Source organism: Pristiophorus japonicus, chromosome X, assembly GCF_044704955.1.
Source record: "Pristiophorus japonicus isolate sPriJap1 chromosome X, sPriJap1.hap1, whole genome shotgun sequence".
In the NCBI taxonomy this organism is placed as follows: domain Eukaryota; kingdom Metazoa; phylum Chordata; class Chondrichthyes; family Pristiophoridae; genus Pristiophorus; species Pristiophorus japonicus.
The window spans coordinates 33066845-33089131 of NC_092010.1; the positions used below are offsets into that span (position 1 = coordinate 33066845).

At 46.6% G+C, this 22287-nt stretch overlaps 1 protein-coding gene across 6 annotated transcripts; it reads left to right on the forward strand.

The window, feature by feature from the left end:
• The first annotated feature begins 3539 nt into the window (after positions 1 to 3539).
• On the forward strand, positions 3540 to 21792 carry LOC139240952 (ADP-ribosylation factor 1-like). Of its 6 annotated transcripts, none has more exons than XM_070869524.1 (6): positions 3540 to 3609; positions 9527 to 9602; positions 14875 to 15064; positions 17608 to 17718; positions 19280 to 19404; positions 21094 to 21792. In XM_070869524.1, exons 3-6 carry the CDS (start codon positions 14920 to 14922, stop codon positions 21250 to 21252), a joined length of 540 nt encoding a protein of 179 aa, XP_070725625.1. In that variant the 5' UTR covers positions 3540 to 3609; positions 9527 to 9602; positions 14875 to 14919; the 3' UTR covers positions 21253 to 21792. The 6 variants fall into 6 exon arrangements, with proteins under 6 accessions (XP_070725625.1, XP_070725626.1, XP_070725630.1 ...); XM_070869525.1 differs by having other exon boundaries at positions 3595 to 3632; XM_070869528.1 differs by lacking the exon at positions 3540 to 3609 and adding an exon at positions 3666 to 3725.
• The last annotated feature ends 495 nt before the right edge of the window (positions 21793 to 22287 follow it).

Here is a 22287-nt window from a genome sequence, read left to right on the forward strand (position 1 = left end):
GCAAATTTGGAGATACTACATTTAATCCCCTCGTCTAAATCATTAATGTACAATGTAAACAGCTGGGGCCCCAGCACAGAACCTTGCGGTACCCCACTAGTCACTGCCTGCCATTCTGAAAAGTACCCATTTACTCGTACTCTTTGCTTCCTGTCTTACAACCAGTTCTCAATCCATGTCAGCACACTACCCCCAATCCCATGTGTTTTAACTTTGCACATTAATCTCTTGTGTGGGACCTTGTCGAAAGCCTTCTGAAAGTCCAAATATACCACATCAACTGGTTCTCCCTTGTCCACTTTACTGGAAACATCCTCAAAAAATTCCAGAAGATTTGTCAAGCATGATTTCCCTTTCACAAATCCATGCTGACTTGGACCTATCATGTCACCTTTTTCCAAATGCGCTGCTATGACATCCTTAATAATTGATTCCATCATTTTACCCACTACTGAGGTCAGGCTGATCGGTCTATAATTCCCTGTTTTCTCTCCCTCCTTTTTTAAAAAGTGGGGTTACATTGGCTACCCTCCACTCGATAGGAACTGATCCAGAGTCAATGGAATGTTGGAAAATGACTGTCAATGCATCCACTATTTCCAAGGCCACCTCCTTAAGTACTCTGGGATGCAGTTCATCAGGCCCTGGGGATTTATCGGCCTTCAATCCCATCAATTTCCCCAACACCATTTCCCGACTAATAAGGATTTCCCTCAGTTCCTCCTCCTTACTAGACCCTCTGACCCCTTTTATATCCGGAAGGTTGTTTGTGTCCTCCTTAGTGAATACCGAACCAAAGTACTTGTTCAATTGGTCTGCCATTTCTTTGTTCCCCGTTATGACTTCCCCTGATTCTGACTGCAGGGGACCTACGTTTGTCTTTACTAACCTTTTTCTCTTTACATATCTATAGAAACTTTTACAATCCGCCTTAATGTTCCCTGCAAGCTTCTTCTCGTACTCCATTTTCCCTGCCCTAATCAAACCCTTTGCCCTCCTCTGCTGAGTTCTAAATTTCTCCCAGTCCCCGGGTTCGCTGCTATTTCTGGCCAATTTGTATGCCACTTCCTTGGCTTTAATACTATCCCTGATTTCCCTTGATAGCCACGGTTGAGCCACCTTCCCTTTTTTATTTTTACGGCAGACAGGAATGTACAATTGTTGTAGTTCATCCATGCGGTCTCTAAATGTCTGCCATTGCCCATCCACAGTCAACCCCTCAAGTATCATTCGGCAATCAATCCTAGCCAATTCACGCCTCATACCTTCAAAGTTACCCTTCTTTAAGTTCTGGACCATGGTCTCTGAATTAACTGTTTGATTCTCCATCCTAATGCAGAATTCCACCATATTATGGTCACTCTTCCCCAAGGGGCCTCGCACAACGAGATTGCTAATTAATCCTCTCTCATTACACAACACCCAGTCTAAGATGGCCTCCCCCCTAGTTGGTTCCTCGACATATTGGTCTAGAAAACCATCCCTTATGCATTCCAGGAAATCCTCCTCCACCGTATTGCTTCCAGTTTGGCTAGCCCAATTTATGTGCATATTAAAGTCACCCATTATAACTGCTGCACCTTTATTGCATGCACCCCTAATTTCCTGTTTGATGCCCTCCCCAACATCACTACTACTGTTTGGAGGTCTGTATACAACTCCCACTAACGTTTTTTGCCCTTTGGTGTTCTGCAGCTCTACCCATATAGATTCCACATCATCCAAGCTAATGTCTTTCCTAACTTATTGCATTAATCTCCTCTTTAACCAGCAATGCTACCCCACCTCCTTTTCCTTTTATTCTATCCTTCCTGAATGTTGAATACCCCTGGATGTTGAGTTCCCAGCCCTGATCATCCTGGAGCCACGTCTCCGTAATCCCAATCACATCATATTTGTTAACATCTATTTGCACAGTTAATTCATCCACCTTATTGCGGATACTCCTTGCATTAAGACACAAAGCCTTCAGGCTTGTTTTTTTAACACCCTTTGTCCTTTTAGAATTTTGCTGTACAGTGGCCCTTTTTGTTCTTTGCCTTGGGTTTCTCTGCCCTCCACTTTTCCTCATCTCCTTTCTGTCTTTTGCTTTTGCCTCCTTTCTGTCTCCCTGCATTGGTTCCCATCCCCCTGCCATATTAGATTAACTCTAAAATTGCCCTGGGTTTGCACCTCAACCTCTTCCAAGCTGCTGTTGTGGTAACTCTGAGTTTGTGAGTTCAAGCCCCTCAAAGTTCCATAATTTAATGCAACAATTATCTTCCAGTCTGTAAACATTCGAGAGTGAGATTTATGATTAATAAAGAGTGAGACCGATTGCAAAGCCGTTTAAACAAATGGCAGCCATACATCAGAACAGACTACATGTTTAAACCAAGACGAGAGTAACTTCCAATGATAGGTTTTCTGGAGAAAAAAGAAGGCAAAAAAAAATTCCTTTTACTCTGCATGGTAGGTAAAATGGAAGAAATGTTAACAGCAGGGTTGGGGGAACAGATTGCACTTAAGATCCTCTCAGTGTCCAGCCTGACACTCCAGTGCAGTACTGAGGGAGTGCTGCACTGTCTTTTGGATGAGTCGTTAAACTGAGGGCTCGTTTCTCTATCTTAGGTGTACGTAAAAGATCACGTGACACTATTTCAAAGAAGAGCAGGGGAGTTCTCCCCCGTCTCCTGGGGCAATATTTATCCCTCAATCAACATCACAAAAACAGATGATCTGGTCATTACCACGTTGCTGTGTGTGGGAGCTTGCTGTGCGCACAGTGGCTGCCGCGTGTCCGACATTACAACAGTGATAACACTCCAAAAAAATACTTCATTGGCTGTAAAGCGCTTTGGGACGTCCTGAGGTTGTGAAACTTATAGAAACAGTGTCAGCTATGGCACGCTTGCCTCTTAATCGATAAGGGAATAAGGATCTATGGGGAGCGGGCAGGGAAGTGGACCTGAGTCCATGATCGGATCAGCCATGATCGTATTAAATGGTGGAGCAGGCTCGAGGGGCCGTATGTTCTTATGTTCTTAAGGTTGTGGGTTCAAGTCTCACTCCAGGGACTTGAGCATATAAATCTAGGCTGACACTCCAGTGCAGTGCTGAGGGAGCGCTGCACTGTCGGAGGTGCCGTCTTTCGGATGAGACATTAAACCGAGGTCCCGTCTGCTCTCTCAGGTGGATGTTAAAGATCCCAGGGCAGTATTCCGAAGAAGAGCAGGGGAGTTCTCCCCGATGTCCTGGGACCAACACTTAAATCCTCAAGCAACATCTAAAAAACAGATGATGTGGACATTATTACTCTTTGTGGGAGCTTGCTGTGCACAGACTGGCTGCTGCGTCTCCTACATTACAACAGTGAGTACACTCCCCCGCCCCAACCAAAAAAAAGTACTTCATTGGCTGCAAAGCGCTTTGGGATGGCCCTCAGGTGGTGAAAGGCCTCTTTTCGATCTGGCGGGTAACAGCGCGCGTCAACAGCAAATGATTGACAGGCGAGGTGGGCGGGGGGAATGCGCCGCCCGCGGTGCGCGTCAAAGGCAGGCGTGACGGCAGCGGGGAAGGAGGATAGCCGGTCTTGCGCGGGGCGGGAGAGGGGCGTGGAGTGCGTTTCCGGTGAGTGCTGGGCGGAATCGGCGGTGAGTGCGACGGGCTGAGGCGGCCGGACGGTCGGTCGGTTAAGATCGGGGCTTCGGCGCCGGCAGTAGTGAAGGAACTTATTCCCCATCTTGGTACTTCGCACCGTCTGTCTCGCTTCAAGCCCTTCCCTCGGAGGCCGGGACCCGGGCCGTCGCTCCCTTGCGGCAGTCCGTCGCCCCCCCCAGGAGGGCTGCTTTCGGCCTTTGGCTGCACAAGGGCGCGCTTCGTGCAGCAATCTGTTTCTTGGGCGGATGGCGAACGAGTGAATACTGGAGGAGGCCCTTCAGCCCCTTGAGCCTTTTCTGCCATTCGATCAGACAGACTTGCATTTCTGTAGCGCCTCTCCCCACCACCGGATGCCCCAAAGCGCTTTACAGCCAATGACGTACTTTTGGAGTGTAGTCACTGTTGTAATGTGGAAAATGGGGCTGCCAATTTGTGCACAGCAAGCTCCCACACACAGCAATGTGTTTTTTATGATGTTGACTGAGGGATAAATATTGGCCCCAGGACACCGGGGAGAACTCCCCTGCTCCTCTTTGAAATAGTGCCGAGGGATCTTTTACATCCACCTGAGAGAGCAGACGGAGCCTCGGTTTAACGTCTCATCCAAAAGGTGGCACCCACAACAGTACAGCGCTCCCTCAGCACGGCACTGGAGTGTCAGCCTAGAGTTATGTGTTCAAGTCTCTGGAGTGGGTTTTGAACCCACAACCTTCTGACTCGGAGGTGAGTGTGAGCCACTGAGCCGTGGCTGATTTGCGATCTAACTCCATCTACCCGCCTTTGCCCCAGTGATGATAAAAGGGCTTTATCCCTTTAGCTAAAGGCATCTGATCTTCAGACCATCCGCGCAGGTTGTGCTCATAGGCCCGCTGTAACGTGGTGACCAGCAAGTATTTTTTTTAAGATAGAAATGTAAAAAAATTTTTTTATTGAGGTGTGATCTTATAGAAACATTTAAAATAATGAAAGGGATAGACAAGATAGAGGCAGAGAGGTTGTTTCCACTGGCTGGAGAGACTAGAACTAGGGGGCACAGCCTCAAAATACGGGGGAGCCAATTTAAAACCGAGGTTGAGAAGGAATTTCTTCTCCCAGAGGGTTGTGAATCTGTGGAATTCTCTGCCCAAGGAAGCAGTTGAGGCTAGCTCATTGAATGTATTCAAATCACAGATAGATAGATTTTTAACCAATAAGGGAATTAAGGGTTACGGGGAGCGGGCGGGTAAGTGGAGCTGAGTCCACGGCCAGATCAGCCATGATCTTGTTGAATGGCGGAGCAGGCTCAAGGGGCTAGATGGCCTACTCCTGTTCCTAATTCTTATGTTCTTGTGTTTCCTAATTTCACTCCTGAAAGGTCTGACTCAAGTTTTTAGGATATGTCCCCTAGTTCTAGACTCTTCAACCAATGGAAATAGTTTATCTCTCTACCCTCTGTTCCCCTTAATATTCTGAAAACTTTGATCAGATTTCCCCTAACCTAAATTCTAGGGAATTCAACCCTAATTTGTGTAATCTTGCCTTGTAACTTTCTCTGCTCTCAAATCCTGCCCCTTCTCACTTCCCCATTCCCAAGTGAGTTTAAAAAAATGAACCTGTAATGAGATATTAAGCATGGTTAATGGGCACTGTTCAACAGAGAGAGAATGCTGATTTGCACCCTTGTTGCTTTGATTTTGTCCTGATGTAATCTCAGACTTGGGAGAATCATCTGTTTTAGAGTAAAGATTAAAGAACGAGTTCTTGCTCCATGCTAAGCACCTTGTCATAGATTACTCTGCTGTTGGTACTGGGACTGACTGCTGTGGGAATCGGCTGTCACTGAATGTGGTTCTTGTGTATGTAAGGTGATATAAACAGCTTTTTAATTTCTCATGCAGGCTGCTAGATGAAGTATCTCCTTGAGCTTTCTATTTATGCTTGTTTTGTGACTGTTGTACCTGAATAAAGAAGCTGTTTTTTTTTTAGCAGTGTAAATTGATTCCTGAAAAATGTGATTTCTAAGATCTAAAAGTTAATCCATTTTCAGACTGTGGAACCATTATTGTACACCTGACGCCTGCTGTCTGGCTCAACCTGTTGTGCATTGAGTTGTTAGAACTAAAAAACAAACACACATTCTACATCTCTAACTCTGAATATTGACCAGTACTAACGTGTCTACGTGGAGGGAGCGCTTCCCCGTCTCCTCATTGTTTCAGTGGTGGAGAATTTGCTGCATGGGTCACCCAAATTTGAAAGTCATCAAGTTGGAGTTGATTTTAGTTGCTTTAATTTGAAGAATTAGGTTTTCAAGGCTGTAATGAATGTTACAGCAGAGTTAGCTTCAATAAAAGTGTGATTGCCACTCAGTGCCTCTGGTGGTTACTCTTCGGACAAGTGCTGCAGTGTCAGCAATTTCAATTCTTGTGGGGCAGGTGCTGGATGTCGCCACCAGGCACGGTGACTGACGTATGATGAAAGTGAGAGCAGTTTGTTAGTTAAAGACTGAATACAGTTCTGAATAGTTGCGAATTAGTTCATTCATCGTTGACTTTGCAGCATATTTGAGAGAGATCATTGAGTGAGAAGGCATGACACCTGCAATAAGAAACTGGAACAGGAACGCAGTCTAGTTCTGTTCACTTCTTGCTGTCTGCATTTAACAAAATGAACTGTGAATGGATCCTGAGAGGAGATTCTTCTCTTAAATGTGCCTGTTAGAATTTACTCTTTTCCTGTAAAGCAATAATAACAGCACTTGATGCTGTCACCAGCGTACAGTCCCTATTACACTAGATAGCTCTTTGGATAGTCCTTTCAGGGAGCAGGCACGATGGGCCGAATGGCCTCCTGTATCGTTCTGATTCCGTAAAGCCATTAAATAGACAGAAAAGACGTGGACTTTAAGTCGTGTGGCACTGCTTTGATTTTTAAAAAGCTGAGATTCTTTACCCACTGCTTTACCCACCCGGTTAAGCAACACCTTGATTTCAAAACTCTCATCCTGTTTACAAATCCCTCCATGGCCTTGCCTTGTAGCCTCCGAACCCCTCCGAGATCTCTGCGCTCCTAAAAATTCTGCCCTCCTGACCATCCCTGATAATCGCTCAACCATCGGTGGCCTTCCCTTCTGTTGCCTAGGCCCCAAGCTCTGGAACTCCCTGCCTAAACCACTCTGCCTCTCTACCCCTTTTTCCTCCTTAAGAAGCTCCTTAAAACCTACCTCTTTGACCAAGCTTTTGGTCATTTGCCATAATTTCTTTTTATGTAGCTTGGTGTCAATTTTTTTTTGTCATAACACTTGTGAAGTGCTTTGGGGTGTTTTACTGCGTTAAAGGTGCTATATAAGTACAAGTTATTACTTTCCCTCTCCGTTTCTGAAACACGACACATTACGTTTAGATTAGATTAAGCGCAGCTTGTGATAAACAGATGTGGCTTCCCATCTAATGGAGATGTAAGGAATGCATGTTCGGAAAAGGTTTTATCAGCATATTGGTTACCATAGCTCGCACCTTGGCTGCACCTGTGCTGCTTGAGTCGTTCCTCGAGTCATAAATTATTTATTTTCTGTAACTTGTATTTTCAGAATGTTGCCATTGTCATTCAGAAGGGGGGGTGGGGTTAGGAACATAGGATTGTGTACACATCTGGCAGAGACCATTTTGGTTCAATCAGCCATCCCTAAAAATTCTTTGCATTTGGTACTGCTGTCCATCATAGATCGATATAACTATGCTGGGTATTGCAGCTCGCAGAACATAACATGGTTTGGTTAGAGAATGTAGAAGGAAGAACTAGGGGCAAGAGGTATTGCAGGGCAGGAGACAGAAGAAAGTGACATTTTAAAATGACGGACTTTAGAAATGCACGGCGGCTCAGTCGGTATCTGAAAGAGCAAGGGGAAGATATCAGGTGGCCTTCAGAGTTGTGTTGAAGGCTCATAGCCTAGGCATTAACCTATTTCTTTTAGTTGCTGATTGACCTGCAATACATTTTCTGTTTTTTAATCCTAGCACTCTAGTGTAGTTTTAATTTCTACTGGAAGAAATTGGCTGATCATTCAGCAGTTGTACACAAAACTCAAACTGCTGGTAAAACCCACAAACTGCAAAATCGTCTCTTGCTTGCGACATTGATCTGGCATAACCAGAACTCCTTTTTTTTTTTATATAGTACTGTCTAATACAGCCCTGAGGTTTGGGGATAGACTGGGCATGAGGAAGGTGGTGGTGAAATGTGTAAAGTATAAAGTAGACCAGAGGACCGGGATGAGTACAGGAAGGTTAAGGAGTCCAGGAAACTGTTGCGAACCAAACTAGATGAGATCAGGTTGACTGGACACAACGCACGTGGAAAGGCCTTTTATAGATATATTTGTAGCAAACCGTTTGGGGAACAGTGCAACCTTTTGAAGGGCTCCAAAGGGATGCTGTATCAAGTGTTCAAGGAATGGCAAGTACTCTAAATTAATTATTTCTCTTCCTCTTCCTGGAGGAAGCTTCTCACAGCCATTCTACTATCGGGGTAGAATTTTGAGGGCAAGGATGAGATGTTTAAAATGAGATTGAATCAATACTGGTGATGGTCAAGCTGAAGGCATTGAAGGACGTCTCGGTCCCAAATCCAGCCTGACACGTACAGAAGTAGTTAATGACATTGGACATGTCCGAGTGGGCATCTTTAGTGCATCCTTGGAAATTGGGACAATGCCTGAGGATTGGGTGACAAATGTAATTTAATGTGGACCTATGCTGTCATTGGTTTGGGAAAGGATAATAAACAGTGGGGATATAAACTAAATGTTGTTCAGCAGGACACGACACAGGAAAACCGTGGTGGTGGGGGCGTGGTGCGATTACTCTGGATTAATCGCTATAACCATCAGCCCAGCGCGTGGCAGCAGTAGAGAGCAAGCGGGTTCTTGGGCTGTATAACCAGCGGAGTAGAGCACAAGTCTGAGGAAGTGATTTTGAGTTTGTGCAGAGCGCCAGAGGCATCGGCGAGAGTGCAGTGAAGGGCAACTAAATTGCTCGCTGGCATTGGGCACCTGAGTTCTAAGGAACGGCTGCGGAAGCTGGGAATGTTTACAGCCGAGGGGGGAGGCTCGGGTGGTCTTATTGAAGATCCTAAAGGGCATGTACAAGATGAACGTCAATGTTAAATGTAGTCACCGATTTTGTACAACATTGCCTCAAACCTGTGAGGATGTAAAGACAGTCTGGATTTAATTACTTTATGCAAAGAGTAGTGACTGGATAGACTGTCTAGGGAAGCAGTGTGGATGTTGATGGCATCAGCAAGTTCAAGACTGTTGAATATCTGGCAAAAAAAACTTATGACTGGGTATAAGCGGTAGCATGGGATTGTGCTATTTCTTAGGCACTGGGACTGGCCTGGTGGACTGCACTGGTCCCTTCTGTTCCTGCGCATTACATTGTTTCCTTTCCCCCAAATCTTCGTCATATTGCACAACGTCAACCTTGAATGTAACCACAAGGGTTATTAGACTTCAAAAAGCATGGAAATATTGTTGAGTCTATTCGGGTTTAACATGATACGAAATTGCTCTGTAAAAGAGTTACATTGTGGTCGCTGCTTGTTGCAGTGTGGAATTATCGTCGTCCAGTGAACTGTCTCTTCCACCAGGGTTTGGTGGAATAAGCAGTCAGGTGGAATAGGCTTTGACTTTTAACCGTGCTACCAGTGAGCAGCTAACAGAAATGTGCTGAATGAGAGGATTGGAGGGGAGAAGGTAAACAAGGAAGTGTGTGTATGGACTGAATTGCTATTTGTACAGTGATCGGTCCTGGGATTTTGGAAGCGGAGGATCTGAAGAGGACTGTCGCTGCATATTTGAGAACGCTGCATTTTTTCCTGATTTTTGTTTTGCTTGTTTTATTTGCAGTGGATGCTATCACTGACCAACTGTGATTTAATATCGGACTGACTTGGGTGAGCCTGTGCCGTGCCCTTTTTTTTTTGTAAGTACCTGTACTGACTATTTCCTGCTAAACTTGCATTTAATGTCTCGTAACAATTTATAGTTTCACCCAGTTGCGATGGCGTTTTGCATTCCAATTTGAATCGGACTCCAAATTCAGAGCTGCCTTTATCCAGACCGTTTCGGACTGTTGCTTTTAAGAGCATCATCATCCCATCCTCGGCAGTCCCTCGGAATCGAGGAAGACTTGCTTCCACTCTTAGCACGAGTCCTTAGGTGGCTGTACAGTCCAATACGAGAACCACAGTCTCTGTCACAGGTGGGACAGACAGTGGTTGAAGGGAAGGGTGGGCGGGGAGTCTGGTTTGCCGCACGCTCCTTCCGCTGTCTGCTCTCGGTGACGATACTCGACGATAAGAGCAAGAGGGTAATAGACATACCAAGATTCTAGTAAATCAGCACAAATGCACCAGGCAAGGCAGCCTGATGTAGGCTTTTGAAGGTTGAATTCCTGACTAATTTTGGATTCAACACTTTCATATCTTTCAAGCTCTCGTGTCCTTAGATACAGAAACTGTTCAGAGTTCTGTATTGAGTAGTACATCAAATTTGAGGGCTCAATTGTGTCTTGATCAGTGTTACTTTGTTGCTGAATTGTTAGAAGCAGAAAGCATGCATATGTATATAGAGCACTGACGTTTAAATGCTCGTCGTGTTGAAACATGGGGCCCAAGTTTCCACATGATTTGCGCCTGATTTTTAGGAGCAACTGGTGGAGAACGGACTATCTTAGAAATCGCAATTCTCCACATTTTTTTTTCTGCAGTTCTAGTCAGGTAGAACAGTTCTACTTTGGAACAGAATTTTTTCTTCAAAAGGGGGCGTGTCCGGCCACTGACGCCTGATTTGAAAGTTTCCACAGTGAACTAAAGTAGAATGGAGCAAGTGAAGATTTTTGTAGAACTGAAAAAACCTGTTCTACACATTAAAAAATCAGGCGCAGGTTACAAATCAGGCGTCCAGAACGAGGGGGGGGGGGGGGGGGGGGAAGGGAACTCATTAAATTCTACAATCAATCCTTATTTATACTTATACAAATATTATACAAATAAATCCAACCTGAATAAACATAGATAAGCAAAGAAAAGATTAAATAAACCATCTTCCTACCTGTGTGAAAGTGCTTCAGCCAGGAAGAATGGTGCAGCAAGCCTCACAAAACGAGGGAGCCGACCGAACGCAGAGGGGGGGGGGGGAAAGGAGCCGACCGAACGTGGGGGTGGGGAGGGAGGGGGGGGAGAGGGGGGAGGGAGGGGGAGGTGGGGAGGGAGGGGGGAGGTGGGGGGGGAGGGAGGGGGAGGTGGGGAGGGAGGGGGGGGGAGGGGAGGGAGGAGGGGGGAGGGAGGGGAGAGAGGGGGGGAGGGAGAGGGAGAGAGGGGGGAGGGGGGGAGGGAGAGGGGAGGGAGGGATTGGGGGTGGGGGGGGGGGGGAGGGGAGGGAGGGATTGGGGGTGGGGGGGAGGGGGGGGGGGGAGGGGAGGGAGGGATTGGGGGTGGGGGGGAGGGGGGGGGGGAGGGGAGGGAGGGATTGGGGGTGGGGGGGAGGGGAGGGGGGGGGATGGGGGGGGAGGAAGAGGGGGGGAGGGGGAGGAGGAGGGGGGGGGGAAAGAGAGAGGGGGGGGAGAGGGATGGGGGGAGAGGGATGGGGGGGGGGGGAGGGGGGGGGGGGGGAGGGGGGGGGGGGAGGGGGGAAGGGAGCCGACCGAATGCGGCGGGGGGGAGGGAGGGAGCTGACCGAGCGCGGAGGGGGGGGGGGCGGAGAGGGGAGGGGAGGGGGGAAGGGAAGGGAAGGGAGCCGACCGAACGCGGAGGGGGGGGGGTGGAGGGAAGGGAGCCGACCGTCGGGAGGGAGGGAAGGGAGCCGACCGAACGCGGAGGGGGGCGGGGGGGGAGGGAGGGAGCCGACCGAGCGCGGAGAGGGGTGGGGGGGCGCGGAGAGGGGAGGGGGGAAGGGAAGGGAGCCGACCGAACGCGGGAGGGAGGGAGCCGACCGAACGCGGGGGGGGGGGGGAGCCGACCGAACGGGGGGGGAGGGAATGGAGCCGTTCCAGACGGCTGGCGGGAAAGAGAGAGGCTGCAGGAAGCTTCAGAAATTGAGGAGCCATTTCCCGACGGCAAAAGGGGGAGGTCGTCGGGAAACGGCTGCCTCAACTTTCTGAGGCTTCCTGCACCTTCTCACTGCTACAAGAAGCCTCTGTGCTGATGGCAATGTGCTTTTATTAAAAAAATTTCAAAAACTAAACAGCTACAAAGAACTACAAAAATGGCCGAGTGCCAATGTTTTTTTCACACTGAGCATGCGCGAACGCTCCAACACGCACGTGCAGCGTTGCCGGCAGGAAAAAAACTAATTTAAATAGTACCCGCCCCCTCCCACTTACGAAATCGGCGCGAGTGTAGGCTCCGCCCCCCTGGGCGCCACGCCAAGCAGACAAGGAGCTGCAAAGCGCTCCAGAATCGCTCGTTTTTTTTTCCGGCGCCGTTTTATCATGTGGAAACTTGGGCCCTATGTCCCTACAATTTGGGAGAGTCTAGATTTTTTTTTAAATGGAAGTATACACAATTCAGACATTGTGTAAAATTCTATAAGGATATAATCCTCCTGTGTACTCATCACACAACGTTCAGGCAGCTTATAGTGTTGCTGTGTAGATTTAGACCTCATTGTGTGCACAAATGTCTTGTGATCTAATTCGTGCTTTGAGCTCCATTGGAACAACATTTGCATAAGGGGGACGGGGTGTCGGTAAACAAATCTCATCCTGTGTTGCGTCCAGTAATCGATATTGGGAAATGTTAAATAAATCCCAGCTATCGTGTTACTTACAACTGATTCTGTACAGCCAAGCTCCAACTAGCTAACTGGAAGAGCTGGTTGTTCTGTTAAGTGGTGGTTTATGAACCATTGGTGGGTGTTCGTTAGAGAAATCTGATCCAAGAAGTGATGGTCGCTCTTCTGCTTCTAACTTTTTTTTTGAGGGGGCTACTTTTTTTGGATTGCAGACTTTAGGATGACTGCTGCTTCCATCCCTTTGCCTACAACATACTAACCATTTCCTGGAACTAGGAGCACTTGTTATACTTGCTCCAAATAGAAAGTGTCTTTTCTACTGCAGGAATATGATTTGAGTACCGAGTGTTCTTTACAACTCCTAAAGTGGCCTTTCATAAACTTGCAGTGTGGATTATAAATACAGGACCACCAAATACTTCTGCTGCGTTGACATCAAAACAAATGTTCTCTGCAGCATCCTTTCTGCTCGTCGAAAGCTTCAGCTGGATTCCGATTTAGATTTTCCATGTTTTTGCTGATTCAATGTTTAGCTGCTTACAATTCACTTCCATATTTTACACCTGATCTCAGTGAATGCTCGCTCTCCTGGTGTGCATACCCCCTTTTAGAGAACATTGAAGATGTTGGTTCCTATCCGGTTTTGCAGCAGTTTTCTTGCTTGCAGTAGGTAGCTGTGCGTTTCCTTCAGAAGCTTCAGTGACCCTTGTCACCACATTGATCAGCTAAAGTGCTTTACAATTGTCTTGCGCAGAAAAAGCTTAAGACGTACTTGGGTCTTTTTGCCATTTATTACATGTTGGAGATTTGGGTCTTTAAGTAACACAGGGACGATATCCTTTGGGCCAAATCTGTGTTGGATGCTCCAGGACCGCTCTGACGATACATCTTCCCACCCCAAACTGTTATCCATTTAGTCTGCTCCTGATGTCTCTGCCACTTTATAAAAACTAAAGAACTAGGAGCAGGAGTGGGCCATTTGGCCCCTCGAGCCTGCTCCGCCATTCAATGAGATCATGGATGATCTGATCTTTGCCTCAACTCCACTTCCCTGCCTGCTCCCCATAACCCTTGACTGCCTTATCGCTCAAACATCTGTCCATCTCCACCTTAAATATATTCAATGACCCAGCCTCCATAGCTCTCTGGGGCAGAGAATTCCAAAGATTCACAACCCTCGGAAGAAATTCCTCCTCATCTGTTTTAAATGGGCGGCCCCTTATTCTTAAACTATGCCCCCTGGTTCTAGATTCTCCCACGAGGAGAAACATCCTCTCTGCATCTACCCTGTCGAGCCCCCTCATAATCTTATGTTTCAATAAGATCACCTCTCATTCTTCTAAACTCCAATGAGTATAGGCCCAACCTACTCCACCTTTCTTCATAAGACAACCCCCTTCATCTCAGGAGTCAACCTAGTGAACCCTCTCTGAACTGCCTCCAATGCCAGTATAAGCACATGCTGCTCCTTGGAGTGATACGTCGCCACACTGCTCCTTCCGCTCCCCGGCCTGCTCCAATGGTGCCTGCAAGCCGGGGGCTGCTGGGCCAGGCCTCCACACTGCTCCTTCCGATCCCCGGCTTGCCCCGATGGTGCTCGCAGGCCGGGAGCCACTTGGACAGGTACAGCAGGAGCGGCGAGGTTGGGGCGAAGGAGCGGCGAGAGATTGTAGAGGAACGTAATCAGGGGCAGCACGGGCCAGCCCACACTGCGATATGTGTCCACACTAGGTCCATGCAACAGAGCAGGTCTCTAGTCGTCTTGGGTAATCCTTGCTACTGGGCCAAGACCTAGCTCTGTCAAACCCGTGAGGTGGCTGGTGTGCAACGGTCACCACGTGTTAAAAAAAATCCACGCGCAGGCATCTTCTACCCTTCAACATGTAGTTCAGGACCTGGAATATTGGGTCCTTCATTGAAACACCTGTGAACTTTTTGATATGGAAGCAAGTCATCCTCGATTCGAGGGACTGCCTATGATGATGATGATGCCTCCTTAAATAAGGAGACCAAAACTGTACGCAGTACTCCAGGTGTGGCCTCACCAATACCCTGTACAGTTGTAGCAAGACTTCTTTGCTTTTATACTCCATCTCCCTTGCAATAAAGGCCAACATTCCATTTGCCTTCCTGATTACTTGCTGTACCTGCATACTCACTTGTGTTTCATGTACAAGGACCACCAGATCCCTCTGTACTGCAGCATTTTGTCATATCTCTCCATTTAAATAATTTGCTTCTTTCTTTTTCCTACTAAAGTGGATAACTTCACATTTTCCCACATTAGACACCATCTGCAAAATTTTTGCCCACTCGCTTAACCTGTCTATATCCCTTTGCAGAACATTGAAGATGCTCATCTGTCAGGTTTTACTGCAGTCCTTCTTGTTTACCACATTGATCTGTCTATATTTTGTGTGTGTGTGTGTGTATAGGTGGTGACAGATCTCTCTTTATTTCAGGGTTTCTACCTGCTTTTCTCTGACGCAGATAACAAGTGATTGACCATGGGAATCGTGCTCTCCGCTTTTAAAGGCTTGATTGGAAAGAAAGAAATGCGAATTCTCATGGTTGGTCTAGACGCTGCTGGAAAAACCACCATTCTTTACAGGTTGAAGCTCGGAGAAGTTGTTACTACAATCCCCACCATAGGTATGTTCCGGTAACCTTCCTGTCCAGAATTATTTGAATTGGAGAGTTAACATCGTCATCATAGGCAGTCTCTCGGAATCGAGGAAGACTTGCTTCCACTCCCAAAGTGAGTTCTCTGGTGGCTGAACAGTTCAATACAAGAGCCACAGGCTCTGTCACAGGTGGGACAGATATTCATTGAGGAAAGGGGTCGGTGGGACTGATTTGCCGCGCGCTCCTTCCGCTGTCTGCGCCCGACCTCTTCACGCTCTTTGCGTTGAGACTCGAAGAACTCAACGCCCTCCCGAATGCACTTTCTCCACCTCGGGCGGTTTTTGGCCAGGGTCCCCCAGGTGTCAGTGGTGATGTCGCACTTTACCCGGGAGGCTTTGAGGGTGTCCTTATAACGTTTCCGCTATCCTCCTTTGGCTCATTTACCATGAAGGAGCTCCGCATAAAGCATTTGCTTAGGGAGTCTCCAGTTCAAAATGCCTGCTGATAGTGCATAGAGAGAGAGAATGTTTCCATTTATGGCGAAGAGCATAACTAGAGGCCATCAATATAAGGTAGTCATCAAGAAATCCAATAGGGAATAGAAAATAGGTGCAGGAGCAGGCCATTCGGCCCTTCGAGCCTGCACCACCATGGCTGGTCATGCAACTTCAGTACCCCATTCCTGCTTTCTCTCCATACCCCTTGATCCCTTTAGCCGTAAGGGCCACATCTAACTCCCTTTTGAATATATCTAACGAACTGGCTTCAGCAACTTTCTGTGGTAGAGAATTCCACAGGTTCGCAATTCTCTGAGTGAAGAAGTTTCTCCTCATCTTGGTCCTAAATGGCTTTACCCCTTATCCTTAGACTGTGACCCCTGATTTCAAAAGAAACTTCTTTACCCAGAGAGTGGTGAGAATGTGGAACTCGCTACCACAGGGAGTGGTTGAAGTGAATAGTATCGATGCATTTAAGGGGAGACTGGACAAGCATATGAGGGAGAAGGGAATAGAGGGTTATGCTGATAGATTTAGATGAGGAAAGACGGGAGGAGGCTCGAGTGGAGCATAAACGCTGGCATGGACTGGTTGGGCCGAGTGGCCTGTTTCTGTGCCGTATATCCTGTGTAATCCATTGTAGTTGGTATGAGTTTCACCTTCAGTAATATAAATGGAAGTTCTTTTTAGAGGGTGTAACTTATGGGCTGAATGGCATTCCTAATTCTATGATTCTAGTCCTCCCTCCAATATTAACTGGGAAATGATGATGCTTCGAACCCGTCTGCAGCTAAAGTGGCATTAAATCTGTACCACAGAAAAAAGCTCAAGACATACTTGGGTCTTTTTACCATTTAATAAAGATTTAAGTCCTTGAACGACACTGGGAAGACTTACTGTGGTCTGAGAATTGGCCTTTGGATCAAACCTCATCAGTGAGAGTGAGAGCAAGAGGAAATGGTTCACTGCCTCCTATGTTGGCTCTGTCTACATCTCCCTACCCCAGACTATTATCCATCTACTTTGCATTTCGGCTTGGCTAGTTTCCTCTATGTATGCTGTATGAATAGTTGGCTTCTTTAGTCTCCCCTTTTATTCCTGGTTTTAGATTATTGGTAATTCTATGAATGTTTGTCTCCTTTTTATGGTGCAGTAACCTCCTACCTGAATCCTGTAGGGTTCTTTTTTATTTCTCCATTTATTGCACTCTCCTGAAGGCACTCATTCTGCCGCACAGTCCCATGACTGCTTTCTAGTACTTGGTGACGTTCCTGTTAAGCTGTGCGGTGATCTGGAGCTCCCGCACATGCTGCTCAGTGGCCTTTAAATGGGGGAAAAAACCGTGTGCGCGCAGCCTCTCCCACCCCTAAAATTTAGAGGGAACATTAGGGGGACACCAAAACAGTAGCCTAGAGATTATGTTACTGGGCGACTAACCCAGAGGCCTGAACTAATGAGCCAGAGACGCGAGTTCATATCCCACCATCGCAGGTGGGGAATTTAAATTTAGTTAGTTAAATAAATCTGGAATAAAAAGCTAGTCCTGGACTGGGACTTGAACCCACAACCCTCTGACTCCGATGCGAGTGTGTTACTCACTAAGCCACAGCTGACACTTCAAGACCGAGATCGATTAGATTTTTGGATACCGAGGGATAGGGGGCGAAAGTGGAGTTGGGCTAGAAGATCAGCCAAGATACTGAATGGCAGAGCAGGCTCGAATGGCCGACTCCTGCTTCTATTTCTTGTGTTGTCTACCTGTCCTTTGCCTGAGGACAACTGCTTAATACTCGCAAGGCAGAGAATGTTGTTGACTCTCGGGAGGAACTCTGCTTTGCACTACTCCAGCTGAAAGTTTAAGGAACCTGTACAGCATTGACTAAATGCACAGGTTAACCTTTTTGTGACGAATACCCTGGTTTGGACTGAGTAATTGAGCTCTGGGGAAATCTGCAGTAGTGCTGACCGACTCTTCCGGCTGGATAGACTTGAGGGTCCAGTTTAAAAAAAAAAAAAAAGGGGCGGTGGAGAAATGGATAAGTAGGTGAGAGTAAAATGTGTCTCTTTTCTCAGGATTTAATGTGGAAACTGTGGAACATAAAAACATAAGTTTCACCGTGTGGGATGTTGGTGGCCAGGACAAGATCCGACCACTGTGGCGTCACTACTTTCAGAACACACAAGGTAAAGAAGTGATTCCGTTTTTTTTCTTCTATCGAAAGCGTGATTTGTGCAGCAGCTGCTTTTCACTGCTTCATAAATGAAACTTAAATTTTGCAGCATCGTTCTCAAGAGTAGGGCTAGTGGAGGGGCATCTTGCGTAATGTTTGGTGTCTCGATTTCTGTGTCGGTTCGAGTGAAATTTCTCTCTGACTTTCTCGAAATGGGAGCCGAGTTTTAATCTGCCCATTAAGAGAAGGTATTGAGTTTGACACTCTGCCTGTCTCTCTGTCCTTTTTGACTCTGGGTCCTGGGTTCAAGTTCAGCCAGGCTTGCTTGGATGATAAGTGTGAGGTCATCCACTTCTGTTCCGAGTTTCTCACCATTCAGAGGAGATTGGGGAGTCAGGTACACGAATTGCAAAGTTAGGGGATGTGTACAAAAAGTAATCATAAAGGCCAATGGAATGTTGGCCTTTATCTCCTGGAGGCTGGAATACAATGGGGAGGAAGTTATGTTTCAGGTGTATAGAGCCTTGGTCAAACCCCATCTGGAGCACTGCATTCAGTTCTGGGCATTGCACCTCAGGAAAGACAGAGGTACAGCGCAGGTTCACTAGAGTGATATTGGGGCTTTAAGGATTAAGTTATGAGGACAGGTTGCATAAACTCTGCTTGTATTTACTTGAGTTTAGAAGGTTGAGGGGAGATCTAATCCCCCTAAAACCCATCCGCTTCACTAATGTCCTTTTAGGGAAAGAAATCTGCTGTCCTTACCCGGTCTGGCCTACATGTGACTCCAGACTCTCAGCAATGTGGTTGATTCTTAACTGCCCTCTGAAATGGCCCAGCAAGCCACTCAGTTGTACCAAAGAAGTACTGCAGCGGTTGAAGGCGACTCACCACCGCCGTCTCAAGGGCTAGTAGAGATGGGCAATAGATGCTGGCCTCACCAGCAACGCCCACATCCCAAGAACGAATAAAAAAAATATATTTAAAATGAAGGTATTTGATAGCTTAGATAGAGACAAACTATTTCCTCTTGTGGAGACAATGCAGAACAAGCGTGCAGAATTTTAAAGTTGGAGCTGGGCCAATCAGGAAGCACTTTTTTCACAAAAAGGGTAGTGAAAATCTGGAACACTCTTGCCAAAAGGCTGTGGGTGCTGGGACAATTACAATTTAAGACTGATGGATAGATGTTCCATTGGGTAAAGTATTGAGGGATATAGATCAAAGGTGGGTAAACAGATCTGAAATACAGATGAGCCATGATCTAATTGAATGACGGAATGGGCTCGGAGCTGAATGGCTGCCTCCTGCTCCTATGTTCCTCTAGCTGTAAGGTTCCTATGTTAAAATGGCAGTCTCATTTCTGTTCCTGGTGGGGCTTGCAGGACAAAACCACCCCATATATTTTCTTTTTTACACACACACACTTTATGCATTGTTTATTTTAGAATACCGTTTACTACCTGGGCCAGGTCAGGGAAATTGGTGTGATTTGAAGGCTATGGAGAGGAGAGCGGGAGAAATATTAACTCTGCAGTCCGAGATGTTCAGCCCACTTTCTGTAATTTTTCTAGGGTTGATATTTGTCGTTGACAGCAATGACCAAGAGCGTGTGAATGAGGCACGCGAGGAGCTGATGCGGATGCTTGCAGAGGACGAATTGCACGATGCTGCTCTACTTGTCTTTGCCAACAAACAGGTAAATGAGCCATTTGTGGTGGGGGGGGAGGTAGTTCATCTGTCTCTCGGGGACTGTTTTACTGCCACTGTCCAGTGTAGAAGCTATATTTTGCCTGAAGTAGTTGATCACTGATCTTGGCTGGATTGCCACAAACTTGATGTGTATCCCACGCAGGTGCGATGAGCTCTGAACTTTAATGGAGCAAATGGCGGCATGAATTTTCCATCCTGGCCTGATGTTTGATTCCAGGTGCAGTGGCTCCTCGCGTGAATGTGCGCGGGCCCGATTTTTCCCAGCTAGTCGGAAATGCGATGAGTTGTTTTTCCGATGGACTCATTTCCAATTTATCTGCATCTGTGGCTGCATCGCAAATACTGCAATCCAAACTACAGCGTTTGCAATTTTGCGCAATTTATCTCTGCTAAAATGTTTACGGGGTACTTCATTTTCTGACTCCTCTGTTCCGCAAATCAGAAGCCGCATTTCTTTTTGCGCGTCACAAACTGATCAAATCAGCAAATAATTTGTTTTTTTGCAATCAAGATGTCTGAATTGAAATGGTCTACACACAGTATTTTACTATCATTTGCATAAGTTTCATCAGGGAGTAGAGAATAGTGTAGATCATATTTAACCTGCTGCATATACTGTACATTATGTAAATCTTGAAGCAATTTAAATAATAGACCAAAAGGTTGCCTCATGGAATCTTACAGCAAAGAAGGAGGCCATTTGGCCCATCATGCCTGTTGACATTTAGAAAAAGCTACCCAATTAATCCCATTCACCTGCTCTTTCACCACAGCCCTGCAATTTTCTCCCCTTTATTATCCAATTCCCTTTTGAAAGTTGCTATTGAATCTGCTTCCACCACCCTTTCAAGTAGCACGTTCCCGATCATAACACCTCGCTGCGTAAAAATAATTCTCCTCATCTCGCCTCTGGTTCTTTTGCCAGTTGCCTTTAAAATCTATCTGTCTCTGGTTCCCGACCCCTCTGCCCGTGAAAACAGTTTCTCCTGATTTACTCTGGCCAAAACCCCTCATGATTTTGAACACCTCAATTAAATCTTCCCTTCGCCTTCTGAGAACAATCCCAGCTTCTCCAGTCTCTCCACTTAACTGAAGTCCCTCATCCCCAGGTACCATTCCAGTAAATCATCTCTGCACCCTCTCCAAGGCCGTGACATCCTTCCTGAAATGCGGTGCCCAGAATTGGACGCAATACTCCAGCTGAAGCCTAACCAGTGATTCATTGAGGTTTAGCATAACTTCCTTGCTTTTGTATTCCATTTATAAAGCCAGCGACCCTATATGCTTTTTTTTAAACTAGCCTTCTCGGCTTGTCCTGTCACCATCAAAGATTTATGTGTGAAAACCCTAGGTCTCTGTTCCTGCACCCCCTTTAAAATTGTACCATTTGGTGTATAGCGCCTCCTCATTCTTTCAAAATGCATCACTTTGCACTTTTTAATGTTAGTTAAACTGCCACATGTGTGCATCTTTCACCAGTCTCTGTCCTCCTGAAGTCTGCTGCTGTCCTTGACGCCGTTTGCTCCTTTTCTGTTTTTTTTTTGCTTGTGGCGTAAGGTGGGGGGCGGAAAAAAGCTTGTAATCGTTGTGGGGCTTTTGGGAGTAGGGACAGTTTCACGGGCTTCTCGTGAAGCAATGTAATCCTCGAGGTATAAATGTTGCCTCTTCCTCCTAGGATCTTCCGAATGCAATGAATGCAGCTCAAATCACAGAAAGGCTGGGCCTGCACGCCCTGCGCAGCCGACTCTGGTATATTCAGGCCACCTGTGCCACCAGTGGTAATGGTCTCAACGACGGTCTGAACTGGTTAGCCAGTCAGTTGAGAAAGAAGTGATGCCTGCTTTCCAAGGATTGTGTATTTGGGAAGATTGACTGTCCCGATGAGGTGAATTTAGCCACACTGATTTTTTTTACTTTCATCATTTCCTTGGGGTGTGGTGTCTTCTGGTAACTCTCTTGAATCGGGGATGCAGGCAATAGTGTCTTCTTTGACTTTATTGTAGTCTCTTCCAAGACTCGTCAAGCAGCTCTGTTGGCTTAATGTGAGAAACTCCAATCTGAACTGGACCTGTGCAAAAAGATTGCAGAACCAACAATGCATCAAGATTTGAATCGATGATCAATGCATTTCACATTCCAATAAGTGGAACGTTTTGCTCTTGTGTTTTTTAAATTGTGCTTTTTGAATACTGATATAAACGCCAGTGATTTTGTTCATTTTCCCTGTGCTTCTCATTGTTGCGGTCTCTCTCTGCTATGGATCAGTAAGTTGTTCTGGGTATGTTTTAGATTTTTGTTTAATGCACAGCCAGTAACGGAATAGGTACTGTAAAACTGGCCGAATTAAACACTTTACCTGTCCACCTCTGCAAAATAGTCTGGTTTTGGTATCTTTGCATGGCTGAAATTGTAAAATGTGATTTCTCTTTACAGTGAATGTGCCCAAATATTGACCGGAGGTTTGCATAGGGTAGTATTGAGTGTTTTTTAGACTGCATACTGAAAGATAAAGGAAGGGGACGCCTGGATTTGTGGTGACCGAAGATACTAGAACACCTGGATTAGTCTGAAGCCAACAGCCAAGTCCTCTGCAGTCATCATCGTGGGCGGTCCCTCGAAGCGAGGATGACTTGCTTCCACGCCGAAAAGGGATGAGTTTCAATGAAGAACCTGATATTCCAGATCCCGAACTACATCGTGAAGGGTGAAAGATGCCTTAGCGTGGATTTTTTTAACATGTGGTGGCCATTGCACACCAGCCACCACACTGGCTTGACAGAGCTAGGTCTTGGTCCAGTGGCAAGAACTACCCAAGACGACTGGAGGCCAGCTCTGCTGCACGGACCTAGCATGCACATGGCGCAGTGTG

What these genes read in the sequence shown, in the direction of transcription:
- LOC139240952 (XM_070869524.1), top strand. Translation starts at nt 14,920, where the DNA reads ATGGGAATCGTGCTCTCCGCTTTTAAAGGCTTGATTGGAAAGAAAGAA. An exon ending in TACTACAATCCCCACCATAG is followed by an intron (nt 15,065 to 17,607) that starts GTATGTTCCGGT and finishes CTCTTTTCTCAG; the next exon opens with GATTTAATGTGGAAACTGTG. An exon ending in CTACTTTCAGAACACACAAG is followed by an intron (nt 17,719 to 19,279) that starts GTAAAGAAGTGA and finishes TAATTTTTCTAG; the next exon opens with GGTTGATATTTGTCGTTGAC.